The sequence below is a fragment of the Rhipicephalus sanguineus genome, chromosome 1 (genome assembly GCF_013339695.2).
Source record: "Rhipicephalus sanguineus isolate Rsan-2018 chromosome 1, BIME_Rsan_1.4, whole genome shotgun sequence".
Classification (NCBI taxonomy): Eukaryota; Metazoa; Arthropoda; class Arachnida; order Ixodida; family Ixodidae; genus Rhipicephalus; species Rhipicephalus sanguineus.
The window spans coordinates 31,533,873-31,551,297 of record NC_051176.1 but is presented as its reverse complement, the minus strand read 5'-3'; the positions used below and the strand labels follow the sequence as shown (position 1 = coordinate 31,551,297).

The 17,425-nt window shown below is 47.3% G+C and overlaps 1 protein-coding gene across 1 annotated transcript in view; it reads right to left on the bottom strand.

The window, feature by feature from the left end:
- Positions 1–12,271: 12,271 nt before the first annotated feature.
- The window catches only part of LOC119379355 (zinc finger protein 358), a 21,905-nt gene continuing 16,751 nt past the window's right edge, over positions 12,272–17,425 (bottom strand). Inside the window, exons 3-4 of the mRNA XM_037648701.2 lie at positions 15,989–16,181; positions 12,272–12,676 (exon numbers count right to left, since the gene is read on the bottom strand). Coding sequence (XP_037504629.1) covers positions 12,393–12,676; positions 15,989–16,181 — 477 coding nt within the window. The 3' untranslated portion in view covers positions 12,272–12,392. The remainder of the gene's footprint in view (positions 12,677–15,988; positions 16,182–17,425) is intronic.

The window sequence follows — 17,425 nt, the reverse complement described above, 5'->3', positions numbered from 1 at the left end:
CCAACCCCTACCTTCGGCGTTACGCTGAACCAGTAAGTGAATTTCTTGTCGTAATCTTTCAGGCCTCTTTAGAATCCGCGGTACTTCCGCTGGATTGGAAAACTGCACGTGTTGTACCGATTTAAAAAAAGCGTGACCCATCCTCAGTATTAAATTACCGTCCGATTTCTATTTTATCATCATCTTGCAAAATAACTGAGTATACACTACATTAATAACTTCTTAAACGAGCGTAACGCAGGCCTCGGACACCGCCTACACTATTAATCAAGTCCTATAGCTAACGCACGCCTTGTAGGCGGGATGCTTCAAAATTCAGACTCCCGGCTATAGTAGGCCTTAGAAAAGGAGTTAGCCGTGACAAGTGCATATAAAAAACGTGCACCCTTCACCGCCGCCTTATAGACGGCCTGAAGTTTTTGCGCATTCCACGGTAGCGGCGGATGTTTGATAGGCTGGTGTGGTTCGTTGAGCGTGCCGTACTTGGCCGCTATGGAAAAATACACTTATCTCAATTTCAAGGGGGTGTTGCAAGGACATAGCAACATCCCCTTGCACGTGCGATGGCTACACGCAAGCTGTTGACGCATGATTACACGACGCTTTCGGGACGTTTCAATCTAACGGGGCGCTTACTGTGGGCACAGCCCAGTGTATCATGCCCGCCTGGGTGAGTTCTTTCTTCACATATATGTTCACGCTGTTAGCGTTCACATTTTTGCATGCTTGCGCTGATATATATGAAGGACGGTATTGAACTGTCAGAATATTCCTTTGGCGGCTTTTGAAAGAACTATACGAGTACGCGCGCACTTTGTTGCCATCGTCGTCGCATTTATTGTGAACTCTCATGCAGCTCAGGCGCCTTCGTCGCTCTTGACAGGTGTCACCGAGATAACCTGTTCGTGTTGTGTGCTGTGTGTTTTTGAATTGGGTGTGGCTTCTTATCTTTTGGCTAAGAACTGTTTTCTGCATTTCTGTTCAATGATAAAATGCGGAAATCAAAGGAAGCATATTCTTACTAGCAGTTGAATGATGTTAGGATCTGCTTGCTTGGTAGGTCGTTATACTTCGCATTTACATTTTTTACCTCTAATAATAATAATATCTGGGGTTTAACGTCCCAAAACCACGATATGATTATGAGAGACGCCGTAGTGGAGGGCTCCGGAAATTTCGACCACCTGGGGTTCTTTAACGTGCACCTAAATCTAAGTACACGGGCCTCAGACATTTTCGCCTCCATCGAAAATGCAGCCGCCGCGGCCGGGATTCGATCCCGCGACCTTCGGGTCAGCAGTCGAGCGCCATAACCACTAGACCACCGTGGCGGGGCCGTTTTTTACCTCTAAGAAGAAGCGGAAAAATTTTTCCATAGTCAAAAAGTAAACAAAACTGCACTTACGAGTACCGAAGACGTTAGTGTCGTTTCATTAGATCGGGTGCTCATATATACGACTCATCCAATGATTCTTTGCGATTTCTTTATTGTTCTTGAATCAATGTTTGGTAATTACACGGCATCATAAGGAGCCGCGGTGGTGTGTTGTTCAGTGTGAGGTTGTGGGATTTAACTGATTTAACTGTGGGTCTGAGCACGCCGTATTCTGACGGTGGGGGAATGCAAAAATACTCCTGTTAGAATTTCGGCGGAAATGAAACAAACAAAAATCCTGTCGATGAAATTATTTCGGGGTGAACTTGAATTTGTGCGGGGCGCCTGTTGGCATGTGTCTTGTTTTTATGACGTCAAGCTCGGCAATTTGACTTTCTGAATAGCGACAGTCTTTAAAGGGAGTTTTGCTGCCTAATTTATAACAATTTTTAAAGCCAGCCGCAGTCATGCTCGTGAATACACGTGCGTATTTACTGTGCCCCTTCACTGATTACTATGGTTTCTGGTCCCATTTGCCAATTGTTCTTAGGCAGTTCTAAGTTAAGTGTGCGCAACTACATCGTGCGTCATGCACCAGCTGTGGCGCCTGTGCGAACTGCAGCTCTCGATGAAGGTAAAATCGATGCGTCATATACAGTTAAAACGTTAGCTATTTGATGGCATTTTTGTTCTCTAATCTATTTTTTCATGCGATTCAACAATGATATATAAACGTTTTTCTATAAAATTACTGCTGTTGTCGTTGGCAGCTTATATTTATGTTATTGGATTGCTCATTGTTAATGTTATTACAGAGAAGTGAAGCGCATACAGCAGTCGTAATAAAGCATATAATTGTCGTTCATCTTCGTGATAATATACACCGAATTTGTATACGTTTGCAGATGACAAAACCTTGTGACACGAGAGCCAGTCACAGTTTTATCGAGCAACTGGCCAGGAGCTCACACCTTGCAGGATCTCCAGCAGCAGAAGCAGCAGCACCGACCATGGTGTGTTTACAATGCAGTAACTGAGCATACGACCCTTTTTTGTGTGTTTGTGCGTTTTTTTTTCTTTGCGTTTCGCTCTCATCTAAATATCTCCGCCGCAGCCGAGTATTGAACTGCCGCAGCGAATTAATTTTGAATGATGCATTGGTTGCTACCGTTCAAACATTCGCCGTGACCGGCATTCACCTCGTATAGAAGAAAATTCGTTTGCAATATTGTGCTATTGTGCATTCAAACAGCACGAAAGCTGAAAAAAAAGTTTGCTGAGACGGAGACATCTCGTTTAAAAACAAGCGTGAAGTTTTTAAATTCAATTTCAAGCCAAGTTTGCCTGCCATTTTATTTACTTAACGAATGAATCTTGAGTATTGTAAAACTGCTTTCCTTGTACGTGATTCTAATCAAATTGCGACTGTGCTGTGGTTCACTTCTCAGAGAAACTGGAAGTTTCATGGAGAGGCTCAACAAAGTCAAAGTCATACTCGGTCAGATGTGCAATGCCCGCGTGTATTTCGTGGAGATCGATGATTATTTCTGAGGAAATCATGCTGAGCTTTCTCTCATAACTGTGGTAAGCTTATGGTTAAAACGCTACTAGAAAGCTTCATTAGGAGCTGCTGAAAACGCTTTCAAATTTCTAACTTCTCTGACGTTGTCTATTTACCCAAAATTCGACAAGGTGTATAACAGATTGAGAACAACTGTTTACCATGTAGAAGTTTTTGTGTGATGGGCAAAAATAGCAGGTGACCTAAGAACATAACGTCGAATGTGTCCTCTTGCTTTTCTTTTTTTTTTCGTCAGGATGACATGCCAGCAGCCCGCCCATCGCCTGACCCCAGAGTTTGGAGGGAGTACGACAACAAGGCGTTCTACTGCGATCAAGTGCAAGAGAACTCGAAACTTTCGGTTGGCACAGTTCTAGAGAAAGCCCTTATTTTGTGCTTGGCGATGTACTATATTACGGTCCTCGCATACTCAACTGGGTATGCTCAATACTTCCGTCTTGCGCAACTACCCAGTTGTTTCGCAGGTGTTTTGCTGGCGGGAAGCTGCTGAAGACACACTGAAAAGATGAAAGGTATTCGTTAAGCACCAGAATATATTTGTCCGAAAAAACATCGGGCGGCACGTTTATCGTTTTCCTCAGCGCTGAGCATTGTTTTTAGCGCTGTTTGTATTTCTTTACAATAAACATTTATTTTTACACGTGCGCAGCAGCTGTTTCTCGCATGCTTATACACGCTAGACACAGCAGGTACTGTTGAACAATGAAGGTCCGTCAAGTCATTCTCAACCAAGGTGATTCTGCTGAACGATGCATTTTTGAGGAACGCGGTGCATCCATGCTTTAATCGCCGTTAATTAAAAAAAAAAGCAAGGATGCACAGTTCTGAAACTATTAGCCCACAATCAACCCCTGCACAGCGTGCCATATGACGTCAAGGGAGTCCGTATTAGGGATACTGCAACCTGACTGCTTGCTCCCTGTGCATGCCACACACACAAACACAACAAATAGTAGTGAAGATGCTAGATAGGATCAATTGGGGATTAGTGAAGAGACCTTCGTCCTCAAGTGGACATGAATAATAGGCTGGTAAGGATGAAATAGAAAAGGCTTCCTTGGACAAATGCGCGAATTATTTGCCATGAAATGTACAATCTAACATAATGTTCTACTATCAGTAACGGCGTGCTGATGAAATCAAGTACGGGCAGTAGAACTTTCACGAGGTGTTCTAGATTTCTGAAAACCGTTCGCCCTTTTCTCCTAAATCCACGGTAAGCAAAGCCTAAGGCTGGACATTAATATTTGCATAATTAGATTACGTTCCTCTGGAACGTACGTATGTACGCACGCCGGTGGATGTTCTCGTAATAACATCGCTGCATTGGCTTAAAAAGTTCAGAAATCGTTAAACACCCTCATGTTCGACAAATGGCCACTCCACGTTAACTTTTGTGTGCTAATATGTCATCAGTAAGCAGTTTAAATTACACGTGACGACTGCCGCACTGAGAAGCAACCGCTTTGTGTGTGATGTATGTTCGTGCGTGCGTTTGTGTGCGTTTATATATACACAACCTACCCCCCCCCCCCCCCCGGCTACGCCCCTGGTGTGAAAAACTCAGTGAGGTTAAGCAGTTCTGCCAGTAACTAGACACAGCGATTTGCCAGGTGCCCTTTTCAGAAACCATTGGCTCGAAAAAGAATCTCATTCTTATGCATTTTCGCTGAAAACGTCAATTCTAAACCGGAGGCTCACCATCTAATCTATCTTTACATTGTCGAGAGTGTAAGTGCACACTAAAATTCGATGAATGCGCGATTTTGTACCGGCACAGGAAGGAAGAAACGCGCTTAATGGATGAGGCCAGGCATATTGATAATAATGGTAGCGCATGCGTGAGCCAACCATCGATTAGCCTGCATAAAGAAGAAGTCAAGTGTCTGAATAGTTATCTCTCACGTAGACCACCACGCGTGCCTGATTGATAGGTTCGCCTATTGCATGGACATGCGCAGATAAGTTTTCGTGCCTTCTTTCTTTGCCGCCGTTGTGCGCCTTTTCAGTTGTTAGTCGGCGTTTGTGATGTAGAAGAAATTTTTTTAGCGCTGCAAAGTTGAGGACGAAAAAACATGGACAACACAGGCGAAGCGCATCTAACAACTGAATTTATTGAAACAAGTAGGTCAAAAAGGAGAGGAAGAAAAGACGTAACATACGAAAGAAAGGGCACTGTAGGCAAACCACGTCTTTTGTTACGTATGTTACGTCTTTTCTTCCTCTCCTTTTTGACCTTCTTGTTTCAATAAATTCAGTTGTTAGATGCGCTTCGTCTGTGTCGTCCATGTTTTTTCGTCCTCAACTTTGCAGCGCTAAAAAAATTTCTTCTACAGTATGTTCCAACTAGCCCCCACTCCAGCTCTTCTGTTTGTGGTGTCTTGACATCTCTCGTGTGTCCGTGTTTTCACGTCCTGTCTCTTTAACATGAATACTTACCAACTAGCTCTGTTATTTTAAGACTAACTTTCACTCATGAGCTTAATAATAATATCTGGGGTTTAACGTCCCAAAACCACCATATGATTATGAGGGACGCCGTAGTGGAGGGCTCCGGAAATTTCGACCACCTGGGATTCTTTAACGTGCACCTAAATCTAGGTACACGGGCCTCAAACATTTTCGCCTCCATCGAAAATGCAGCCGCCGCGGCCGGGATTCGATCCCGCGACCTTCGGGTCAGCAGTCGAGCGCCATAACCACTAGACCACCGTGGCGGGGTCACTCATGAGCTTCCCACTGATAATTATTTGCAGTTTTTATATATTAACCTGACTGAGAAAAATGACCATGTTTGTTGTGCTTACTTGCCTCGCAGTAAAAAACCGCTACTACTGGGGCCGGCCTAGATTCGAGTAAATACGGCACCTTATGATTCTGCGCATGTTAAGCGGGACATCGCTCTGCATTGCCTTCAATCTGCGCTGCGCAGGTCGTGTTCGCACATGGTGCAGGTTCGCACTCGGATTGACCGACTCGAAAAGGCCGGCTTCCCTCGGGCGGTCTTGAATGCCGCACTGGCCGAATCCTTGCTACGAAAACTGAAAATCAGTACTCAGGAAGAGCACCTGAGAGAAGGGGAGCGTGGAAGACCACAGGTGGTGCCTTACGTGCACAAGGTGAGCCCAACGCCTCCCCTAGAAATATGCCTGTGGCGTCGCTGGCTATCCCATTGTAGCCGTCCTGCCTTGAGTTGTGGTCGCTTGTCGAGAGATGGCGCCACGTACTACCCTATTGTTTTCAGTGGGGCTGACGTGGTGTGACGTCGGGGGTGGTAATGTGTGCATGCGCAAATGTGTGTTGCAAGCGGCCACCGCAAGGATCGCAAGCTACCGCCTCCTTTAGAAACGAGGAAGGAGGGAAAGGGAAGGGCAAGGGGTTTATGGCTCACAGTAAGACTTTGGTCTGGGCGAGTTGGTTCATAGCAATGGGTAGGCACAGCGCAACTGAGACAATGGTGTGTTGCGTGTTCTTGTCCATTGTCTCAGTTGCGCTGTGCCTTCCCGTTGTTATGGCTCACGCGGCAGGCATCACGCCATAACCTGAAGAAGGTGGCCACCAGATATGGAACTCCGGTTGTGTTTTCCGCTCCGAATAAACTGGTGCAGCTGTGCGAGCGAATCTCTCGTGCTAAACCGCAAGGGTGCCAAAAGAGGCACGTGAAACCTTTCAGGCATTGTGCCGAAGGTGTCGTCTACGAGAGTATCCTGAGTTGTGGCAAGTCTTACATAGGAGACAGTGTATTAACGACCGCCCGAGGGAGCATGCCAATAGCATTGGAAAAAGTGACTATGCGCATCTTCCGGCGCACGTTAAATAATGCTCGTGTGTGCCACGTTTTGCGCAAGCTAAGATTATTGGCAAGAGCAGGGATCAACTATTGGAAGCGCGTAACATTAGAGGGAAGGGGTCCGCCTGTGCCAGTGACACATCAGCATTGGACTCATGAACGCATAGCGCAGTGGGGTCGTGAGGGGAGCCTGGGACGTACGTGCCCAAACCCCTTGGTCAAATAGTTTTACCTCACCTCAATTGTGCTATATGGATCTGAGCTATCGTTCTTTAATAGATAGCTTTCGTGATGACATGTCTGACGTCACTCTTTCACGCATCTGCGCATGGTCGGAAGTTCTCTTGGTTTGCCGCCTTTGCTGTCAATAAACAGTTGGTAGATTGGCGCTCATATGTCTCCTACTCTGTCCTAGCTTCATAAGGGTACTTGCTTGGGCCAATTGGTATCTATTCATTGTTACGTTATTGTGCACCCCTTTGAGGACGAAGACTGAACTACACGAACGTGTTTCAAACATTGCGCCAGAAATAACATGTTTATCAAACTTAGGGACCAACTCGCCAAGGAACAAGTTCTAGAGTATCTTTGCTATTCTCTGCCGCGTTAGCCTGAGGGTAATAAGCTGTGATTGTTTAGTGAGCGAGGAGGCCCGCGTTACACGTGCGCAGTTTCGCTCAACGGGCTTGTCACATTGTCTTCCCCAGCCCATGCTTTTATGCTGCCGCGTTCGCCTGAGGATACACGAGGTCTGGCGAAAAGAAGCACACGCGCTAACGCTACGTTCTCTGACAGCTGCTAAAATTTGACGTCTTTTGGAAGCAAATGGGAAATAAAACGCCTCAAGCGAAGCACCAAAGCACGGCGCAGTGTCTTGCCGCCGCCTGCGTCGTCTGCTCCCTTATCCCGCCAAATCTGCTGCCGTGGCCGCTTTGGCGCTGGAGGCAGCGCGCGACTGTGGCTGCTCCTAACGTATGCACGGTGCCCATAGCTGCCGCTTAACCTTGTATATACACTATCGAGTGGTTTTGCAAAGAAAGGAGTCGTCTGCATCCTTGAGAAGCGTGAACAACCACGACGAGGCAAGGCAGCTACGGACAACCTTCCACTCCCTTCAGGAACTGACAGCGGCTACGCAGCTGAGAGAGCTCTGCTCTGGAGTCAAGAGGGAGTGGGGAAAAGGTTGAATTTACTTATACTTTACGAGGTCCGTATATTCGATATAGTCTGGAGCACCCCAGTGCCGCCAGGGGACCGTATATTAAAGTCCCGTCTCGCGCTCCCGGGGGCCTGACATATATCAGTGACCGCTTAGAACATGCCCTCTCGATAAAGAACAAAACTGGCAGTTAAAATCGGAGTTTATCGGATAAATCCGAATTGTGAAAAATTTTGCCGGCCCGTGTTTATCGGATTTTTTTTCCATTTATCCGAAAACACGGAGCCCTAATTATGAAGTACGACCAAGTTTCAGTCTTGTTACTTTTCTCTATACGCCTGGTGCATTGTATGTTTAAAGCTTGCTTTGTGCCGTCAAGTCGCTGCCGACTCCTCATAATATGAGTACAATATCACCGCCGTTGAGACATACTTAACAGTTGTTCCAGATCGTCCAGTCGATTTCCTTTGGCCTCCTGATTAGCTCTCACCATGGTGGGCCTCGTTTTTTCTCGTCCTCCACTGTTGTCATGGCCTCGTAGCTCCCGCGATAAGATCGAAAATAAGTTTTCTCTTTTTTTATTACCTTTGTTTAGCAACAACGTGTGGAGAAAGCCGTACTGGCTTCCCACACCAAAAAATAATTAAAGAAAACAAATAAAAAGGCGCGTTGAAGTACAGCTCCGAAAGCGAACGCGACACCGTGACACATTGATACAGCGAAGGACAAGGTTTATGTTGACTTTATCAGTTGTCTAAAGCGTAAGTAGCTGCTCACTGGTAAAATAATAGTTCTGCATTAATGACACTGCTACTTCATGATATTTGGTTGTGATAGGTCACTGCTTCGATCCCGATGCTAATACTCACACACACACACGCACGCACGCACACACACACACGCACACACACACACACACACACACACACACACAGGGTGCCCCAGCTAAATCTAGCCAAAAGTTTAAGAATATACCGACACACTCAATGACGACGCGACCAAATGCATGTTGCTGACTATTGCCTGGAGTAAGTCAGACTATTTCTTGTGTTCTGATTAACTGCTTAATTAGGCCACTTTAATTAACTAACTTTTGAAGCTACGAAGCGGGGCAAAAAAAAATTCCAATGAGAAAGTTGTAGATCGGTTTGCAAAACGTCCGATTAGACATTTTCTAACTTTCAATCCATTAAGTATTAGTGTTTTTCTGCTTACAACAGATGCCCGCGAAATACAAAAAAAAATTAACACCATCTTCCCAAAGGGACCCCTGATGGGACGCGAAGCAGCAGCGTTGCGCACGGGTGGCGTCACGGGTTGAACGGCGCTAACGCGGTAGAGAGGGTGAAGCGAGAGAGAGGTGACACGTACAGACATGTTTCAACGCGTACGTTAGGCGCGCATCAGGTTTATTGCGCGTGAACCGACGAGTCGGCGGCGTAGCGAGCGGCGGTCGCGGTAGCGGAGCGAGCGGCGGTAGCGGCAGGTGTTGCGGGCGAACGGACGAGGCGGCAGCTGCGGGCGCTGCGGCGAGCGCGCGGCAGGGCGAGGGAGAGAGTGACGTCAGCGCGCACTGCGAGGGGAGCGTGACGTCAACGCGCAGCTGCGGCGTGACCTACTTGGCACCGCTCCAACACCTGCGGCGAGGGGAGCACGTTGCGGCGCGTTCGTACGGACGCACGGAGGGACAGCGTTACACAGGCTAGTCAAAGAGCTGCTTCGCACCTAAAAAAAAGAAACACGTGACATGCCCGCTTGTGCGCCCATGCGCGCCGTGATTTTAGTGCTCCCTAACGTTCCGCGTATAAACGATATGCTTCCCTCGCGCCGGTTCATGACAGCGATAAGCAGGCGCAGCGGTTATCGCTTGTGTTGCCGCTAGCAAGACGTGTTCGTCGCACAGCCACCACCATCGTCGCTGCCCTGTCGAGGCAGCACAACAGGGCAAGTGCTATGATCGTTTGCATGCGGAACGTTAGGGCGCTCTAGAATCATCGCGCGCAATTGCGCGCAAGCGGGCATGTCACGTGGTATTTTTTTGTATTTCGCGGGAATTTGTAGTAAGCAGACAAACGCTAATACTTAGTACATAGAAAGTTAGAAACTTTCTGATCGGATATCTCGCAAACCGATCTACAACTTGCTCATTGGAATCTTTTGCCCAGCTTCGTTGCTTCAAAAGTTAGTTAATTAAAGTTGCCTACTTAAGCAATTAATCAGAACAAAAAGAAAACACCAGGCCTGCGCGGAAAGTGCAGCACAGTCACAGCGAAAGCTGGAAGAGCGGCATTTCTAGATCCCGTTATAAACTCTCTTGTGGCTACTAATACAAGTACACTAGCAACGTACCCACTACGCCACGCGCCCACCACGAAACTATTCGTCATTCTGCGGAGAAGCGAGGTACCATCTATAAGGCATTATGTGCACTTTGTTGATGCGACGGTTGATGGCGATGAAGAATTATGGCTGAGCCCATTGTAATGGGTTGGAAGCTTTAAGCGACCCACTATAGTCGGATACAACTTTAGAAGTCAGCGGCATTTCTTCCTCAAAGGCGGATGAACACAAGCCTGCACCAATGGGCGCGCACTCGTGACTGACGTCATGAGCGGGACGGCCGGTGGCTCCGCCTTCGGAGAACATCGGCGCGTGCATGAGCGGTACTATTTCTTTAGTCGCGGAGGCGATCGGCTGCTGCGCTTCGGTCGTCTGGGCGGGGCCTCTCCTGACTTCTTAAAGGAACACTAAAGAGAAACAATGAATCGGTTTAGATCGATAAGTTGTGCTCCGAGAACTCTCATGTGGTTAATTTCGCCATCACAGGTTTATTAATAGAGCAGAAAAACAAGTTCAAAGTTTAATTTTTAAATTTCGCGCCGAAATCTCCCCGCGTGACGTCACGGATTTCAAAGTGTATTTATCGTATTTTCGCGCCATTGGTTGAACAAAATTACCCCAAACTTGGTATGTTAGGTCTATGCCCCCCCCCCCCCCCCTCAGAGGACAATGTACTTAATTTTTACCGATTCGGAACTATACGTAGTCGCTGGTAGCCGCTGTCAAAACATGCGACGTCACGGCGAATAGTGCGGAAACTTCAAGGTGGCGTCGCCACCCACATTTTGTTTTTGCGCGTTTTCTCGCTTACTGAGCGTCTTCTCGCAGCAAGCGCGGTGTTTTTAGTATCGTGAAAGAGTGCTTTACTAATATGAGAAAAATCGTTTTGCTCTTTAGTGTCCCTTTAAGTTGTATCCGACTATAGTTACGTAATTCGCATCGTGCGACGCCCGGTCGTCATTTAACTCTCCCACCACGCTTTATAACACGTTAACGTGAGAAAGAAAGAGAGAGAGAGAGAATTAACTTTACTCAGACCCTGATCATGGGAGCCTTATGGGCTTCCTTGGCAACCAACAGAAGTGCACTTGCGAGGAACCCACTACGCTGTAAATCATACGTTTTGCGTATTAGGGAAGCAGCCACTATGTAATTTTGCGTCATTCTGCGGAGAAGCGTGGTACCCGCAAAACACCTTTAATGCAATATGTGCACTTTGTTGATGCTGTGGCTGATGACGATGAAGAATTATGGCAGATCCCTTAGTAATGGGTTGGAAGCATTCAACAACCCACTCGTTGCGCAATTCGCATTGTGTGACGCCTGGTTACAGAATTCCCGTTGTGTGACGCCTGGTTGTTATATTACTCTTCTACCACACTACATTACATATGTTTATGTGGTTCCTTCCTGGCATGAAGCCTGTATAGGGTCTTTTTGCAAAGCAGTTTCAAGCACCGGCATGGCTCTGAGGTAGAACCTCGTTCCATCCCGGATATTTTTTCTTATTTATTTTTTTTTCGCGCGATAGTGGTTACGGACACCGGCAGCGGCGGCGGACAACTACGACGCCAAAAACAGCCCTTGTGGTGATCTCATAACTGCTTTCGCTGTAAAATAGACTGACTTACTCCAGGCAATAGTCAGCAACATGCACTTGGTTGCCTCGTCATTGAGTACGTTGGCATATTTTTAAACTATGGCTAAAGATAGGTGGGGCACCTTGTATATACATATACATACCGCCAACCTTCATACAGAAACGTCAGCAGAAAAAAAAAGCGGTCAAACATAATATATCTGTATATGCTTTGTTGTGTTTCCGTTTTAGCTCCAGCGTGCGCCACAGGTATCACACGAATGAACCAAGCTTGCTGTTTTGCAACGGAGCCGCATGGCTAAGGCTAAAGCGAATACTCTGCGACTCTGAGCAAGCAACAGTGTGGTCGGACAAGTAAGGAGGGAAAGCCAAGTTTTTTTTGTTGTGGCGCCTCGCGCTTGAAGTCCGCTTAGTCGAAGCGTTGACTTTAGCCGAAGAAATCTCTTGTTCCGACTAATTTCCTGGAAAACAACTGTCTCGCTTTAACGGTGTCTTGGAAAGCTTCTTGTTGGCAATGCCTTGTGTGCTCAGGCGGGGGGCGCTCTACTACGGCATGCAGACGCTGGCGGCTGCGGCGGCAGCTGCCGACGACGCGGCGACCGGTACGTTGCGATGAGCCGGCGCAACGGCGAGCGGCGACAGTTGCAGGGCCGGTGGGCCGCAGTGCTGCGAGTCCGCGTGCCGGCGCAGGTCCACTTTCCGCTGGAAGGCACGGCCGCAGACACGGCACGCGAACGGCTTGAATCCGCTGTGCTTGCGCGTGTGCGTGATCAGGTTGGACGATTGACTGAATGCCTTGCCGCAGACCACGCACTTGTGAGGCTTCTCACCTGCGAAACACGCGCACCGCAACGTTTTTTTTTTTTTTTTCTGTAGAACAGTCGCGACTCGCGGGGCTGTTCGCACAGTGAAATGCTTATTCGCTTCACAATCCGATATTCTGCGACATCTTTTATAGAGCTATTAGTGGCTTAGTATTTCGGTATAAAAGGCCGTAAAGATCTACTCGTGAATTGCACCCTACGGGACGTCTTTTTGTTCTGTAGTAGTAATCCTATTCTATCTTGCGCATAGGCGGAGAGCTGTCGAGAGGTTTACGCGCATGCTGCACTTGTTCGGTGCTCAGCTCTCGTCCGAATGAACTTCACACCTCATACGGTTGTTGAGCAGGGGCGTGGTAGACATAAGAGCCTCGGTAACGCCAACAACAGAGGAAAAGTTTATTTCGACCGGAGTCCTATCTTCGTCAGGAAGATAGATTAATTTTGGTTTTGCAATGAGAGACCCAGTTTCTTTCTTTTAATTTTTTAACAGCTAAGCTCTTTAGGCTGTCGGTAATTTGTTGCTCCGTCATAAAAAAACTACCACCATCACGAACCGGCTCGCGCTCTCTTCACTCTCTATGCGGTGAAGCTGTTTGAGCTATGGGTAACTTGAACTCCGTCGTGCAAAGCTCCTCAGGTTGGTATGCGCCACAGGAAGTGGGCAAGACCCACTGCCGTGTACAGCAGGTGCGAGTGTCAAACGAAAACAAACACGTGAAAAAGAGAGAGAAAGAAATAGAGAGAAAGAGGGAGAGAGAAACAAAGGGAATAAAGAGAGAAAAACAGAGAGCGAGAGAGAGAAAGACGAAGAGAAAAATACGAAGAAATAATACGAATAAAGGCTTCATAGAAAGAGGGAGAAAGATATAGATATCTTTTTTCCCACACGCAATAACCTTGTGGAACACGCTACCTAACGCCATTGCTTCCTGTTCAGATCGAGAAAAATTTCGCGAAAAACTAACCTGCCATTTTGTCCAACAATAGGTGCCTACCATAGCATGTTGAATTGTCTTGTGTATACAATGTTACATTCGTTTCTCTTTTCCTTTTTTTGTTACCAGTTACAGTTATTTCACTTTTGCGAAACCTGTGTATCTCCTATTTTTCTAATATGCGCCTACCAAAGGATGTTGAATTTTTCATTGTGTACGTACCCGATGCTACATTTATTTGTTCTCCTTATTTTGTTTGATTTGATTTCTTACCAATTATTATATCATACTGTATGGAAACATGTGTATGCCCCCCCTTATGTAATGCCTTCGGGCCCTTAAGGTGTAATAAATGAAATAAATGAAATAAATGAAATGAAATGAAGAAACAGATAGAGATAACATAGAGCAAGAGTGACAGAGGAGAAATAACGAGAAACAAGGGAAAGAGAAAGAAGCAGAGAGAAATAAAGATAGAAAGAGCGAGAAAGAGAACAAAATAGAGAGAGAGAGAGAAAGAAATAAAAATAAACATACAAAAAAAGAGAGATACAAGAAACAGAGACAAAGAGAAAGAAAGAGAAGAAAGAAAAAAGGAAGGCCACACAGCTGCGCTCTTCCTTCAGGCTTGGCACCACTACTGCAAAGCTGCCATAATTCTTTCCTTCTTTTTTTTTTTTTTGCAAACGAACTCTACGACGCTTTATCTGGCGCCTTTGAAGGGCTACTGACGCGAATATTTTCAGTTGTCGTTTTTTTTTTGCGTCAAATGAAAGGTCAAGCCCTGAAGAGCCTAGAAAAGGTAGCGCTAAGCGGGACTGCGCCCTGAAAAAGTAATTACAGTATATTTTTAAAAGCTAGTTTCGGTTCCTACTGTACCCTGACGTCACAGCACCGTACGAGCTTCTCGTCACGTGCTCGCACAATATATACTGACGTTTCCACGGCCGCTCCGCACCGTGGCTCCGTTGGTGACGCACAAGCGGCCATTTTGGAAGTTTTGATGACGCACAAGAGGCCATCTTGGAAGTTTTGGTACCTAACGTCATCACAACTAGCCAGACTGCTGCATGAAGTCACCAGAAGTTGTACTGTAGCCTGACGTCAAGATAGTGTCGATGTCGGTAGGTGCGCCATGTAAAAATTTACTTTAATATCAAAATAAAATATCTTATCAGCATTTGCTGAGCTTCACATTTGCCCAGAGCCGTCTCTGCATACAGGAGATTTTTATGGCAGTGTAAACTCGCCTTCGAAAAAAGGTGTCAGTATCCCTTTAAAGGGGCCCTGCAACACTTTTTCAGTACGGTAAAAAAACGCTGCCAGTCAGTAGTCGAGGCTCCTGAGAACGCGCGAGCCAAACATTATAGCGCTGCACGCGACCTGTAATTTAGAATTAATTCCCAAAGTCAGCTAGAAATCATTCCTTCTTCTCTCGACAAATCATGCCATAAACCCAAATGGCCACGCCATAAACCCAAAGTCCACGGTCATTGGCTGATTCGGTGAGCATCGTGAGCTGCATAGTTACCGCGGCCGCCGCGGGGATGCCGCCACGTGCTCGCGCTCGCGCTCACGCGCGTTCAAAGAAAAACAAAACAAAACAAAGTGCTCCAGGTCATGACGCGCGCTGACGAACGGACGCATCTTCTTGTCGCCTTGTCATCGGCCCCCCCCCTCCCCCCTGCGTAGCTTTCAGCGCGCTCGCCGGCACGAAAGGAGAGAGAGAAAACGCTTGAAGCGTGCGACAAATGCCTTAGAATAACCGAGAGCTGAGCTAGTTGATGAGTAGTCATTCTGAAAAGACAGGGCGTTCAACACGGACACAAGAAAGCAGTCACGACAAGACAAACGGCGTTTGCCTTGTCGTGACTTCTCTCTTATATCCGTGCTGTTTAGAATGACAAATCCCTCCTCTCGTACTTGACGGATTCGGAAAAATTTTGCGGCAGTCGATTCGCGAGCCAATAAGGTATTTTAATGAAGCCATTCGACGATTACTTGGAAAAGTGTTGCAGGGTCCCTTTAAGACAATGTTGAAGAGGACATTTGCTTTGTCGAAGAATGATTTTTTTTTTCGCGGCAAATATTTTACGTTGAAGGGCATTCCATTAAAAAGAAGCTCACGTGGTCGAGCGCCAAGATTGTTAGAGTTGGCTGTGGAACGTAATCTAGTGAGAACATGCCCTATAACCAGATCAATTAGGAGACGGCACACACGCCAGCAACCGAAAAAACAAAAAATCCTTTCTCTTATTCTCGATGAGGAGGTTTCCTATTACAGAATATCTGCTTCCACTGAAGGACCTCAGTGCTTGAACAATCACTGCTACAACGCTTTCGAACATGGGTTCCTACGGTGAGAAAAAGAAGACGCGCCCACCGGTGTGTATGTAGGTGTGCTTCTTCATGTCGGACTTCTGGTGGAAGCGCTTGCCGCAGAAGTGGCACGGGTAGGGCCTCGTGTCCGAGTGGATGAGCAGATGGGTGGACAGCGTGGAGGAGCGCTTGAAGCGCTTGCCGCACTGGCCGCACGAGAAGCAGCGCTCGGCCGCCGCCTTGGCCTGCAATGCCGCCTTAGCGGCCAGGCGCAACACGCACTCACCACAAGTACATGTTACCTTTAGGTAGCAGAGTTGCGCGTCTGTCTTCCGAACGCCGTTAGCAACCATGCATTGCGTAGAAACTGGCGCTCGGGTCAACTTTTTTGATTTCTCGCCGCCGCCGTTGCAGCGAACTGGATTAACACTAGTCATCGACAGTCGAGCTAATCATCGGTCTTCGACACGCCAAACATGTCGATTGGCGACGCGGTAGGCATGTCGCCTGCAAAAACGGAGAGCGGCTTCGTCGCATAGCGGTGGTTGCTAGCCAGACGTACGCGCAACTCTGCTACCTGAAGTATACACAGTAACTTTAACCACAAGCATCATTAGTGAAGAACTGCTATAGAGCGCAGGAAAGACGACAGACCAAAAAAATGAACGCGTGTGTTGCGTGCAAAGTTCTTTGTTCGTCGCCTTTTCCCCAGAACTCTACAGGTCACTTCCAAACATTAAATCTCAAGAAACAGCCCACTTACCTACTCCGGCGAAGAAGTTGCTCAGGCTAATATAGCGTAAATAAAGGACCATCCGCCCGCAGAGCAAGTTGCTGCGCTGTTCGTTAGAGCGTTGGGATGCGTGCAAGCGCAGTACTGGACAGGAGCAAAACAGCTGAACGAGGACCCTCGCAAATACTTTTCTCGGACGCGATTCAAAGGCAAATTGAGCACCCACCCGAAGGTTGTATGGCACGAAGCCACATAGCAAACCACGCGGAAAATTTGCCCCGGTGTAGTCTATCTAGCAAATGGCATACCGCTAGACCCAATCATAATCGACAGATGGAAGCGCATGACGTACGGCATAGCTGTATACGGAGCACTGCAGTCTCGGACGCCGCGCCTGAAGCGAGTGGTTCTTGCAGAAAGTCGCGAGGAAATTTTCCATTCGCAAAACTTTCTTCATCCTGCGAATTTGCGGAGAAGTGATTTGCTTACCGGACACCGTGCATGTGCGACAGAGAGCGCATCGGGCCACGCGTGAACGGACGATGGCGACGCCTACGAAGCGCTGAACGGGGCGAGGGTTCAGAGGAGGGAGCGTAGATAAGGAGCGCTGCCACTTTAGCCTCCTCGGCGATCCAGCTAGCTCTGCACAAGCGACCAAGGCTGAGGACGCACTCAGTGTGCCATGCATACACACTGCCGTTATTTTTCGCCTGACATCAGCCACCGTAGGCTGAAAGGATGTGCACTTGCGCACGCACGCATACATTG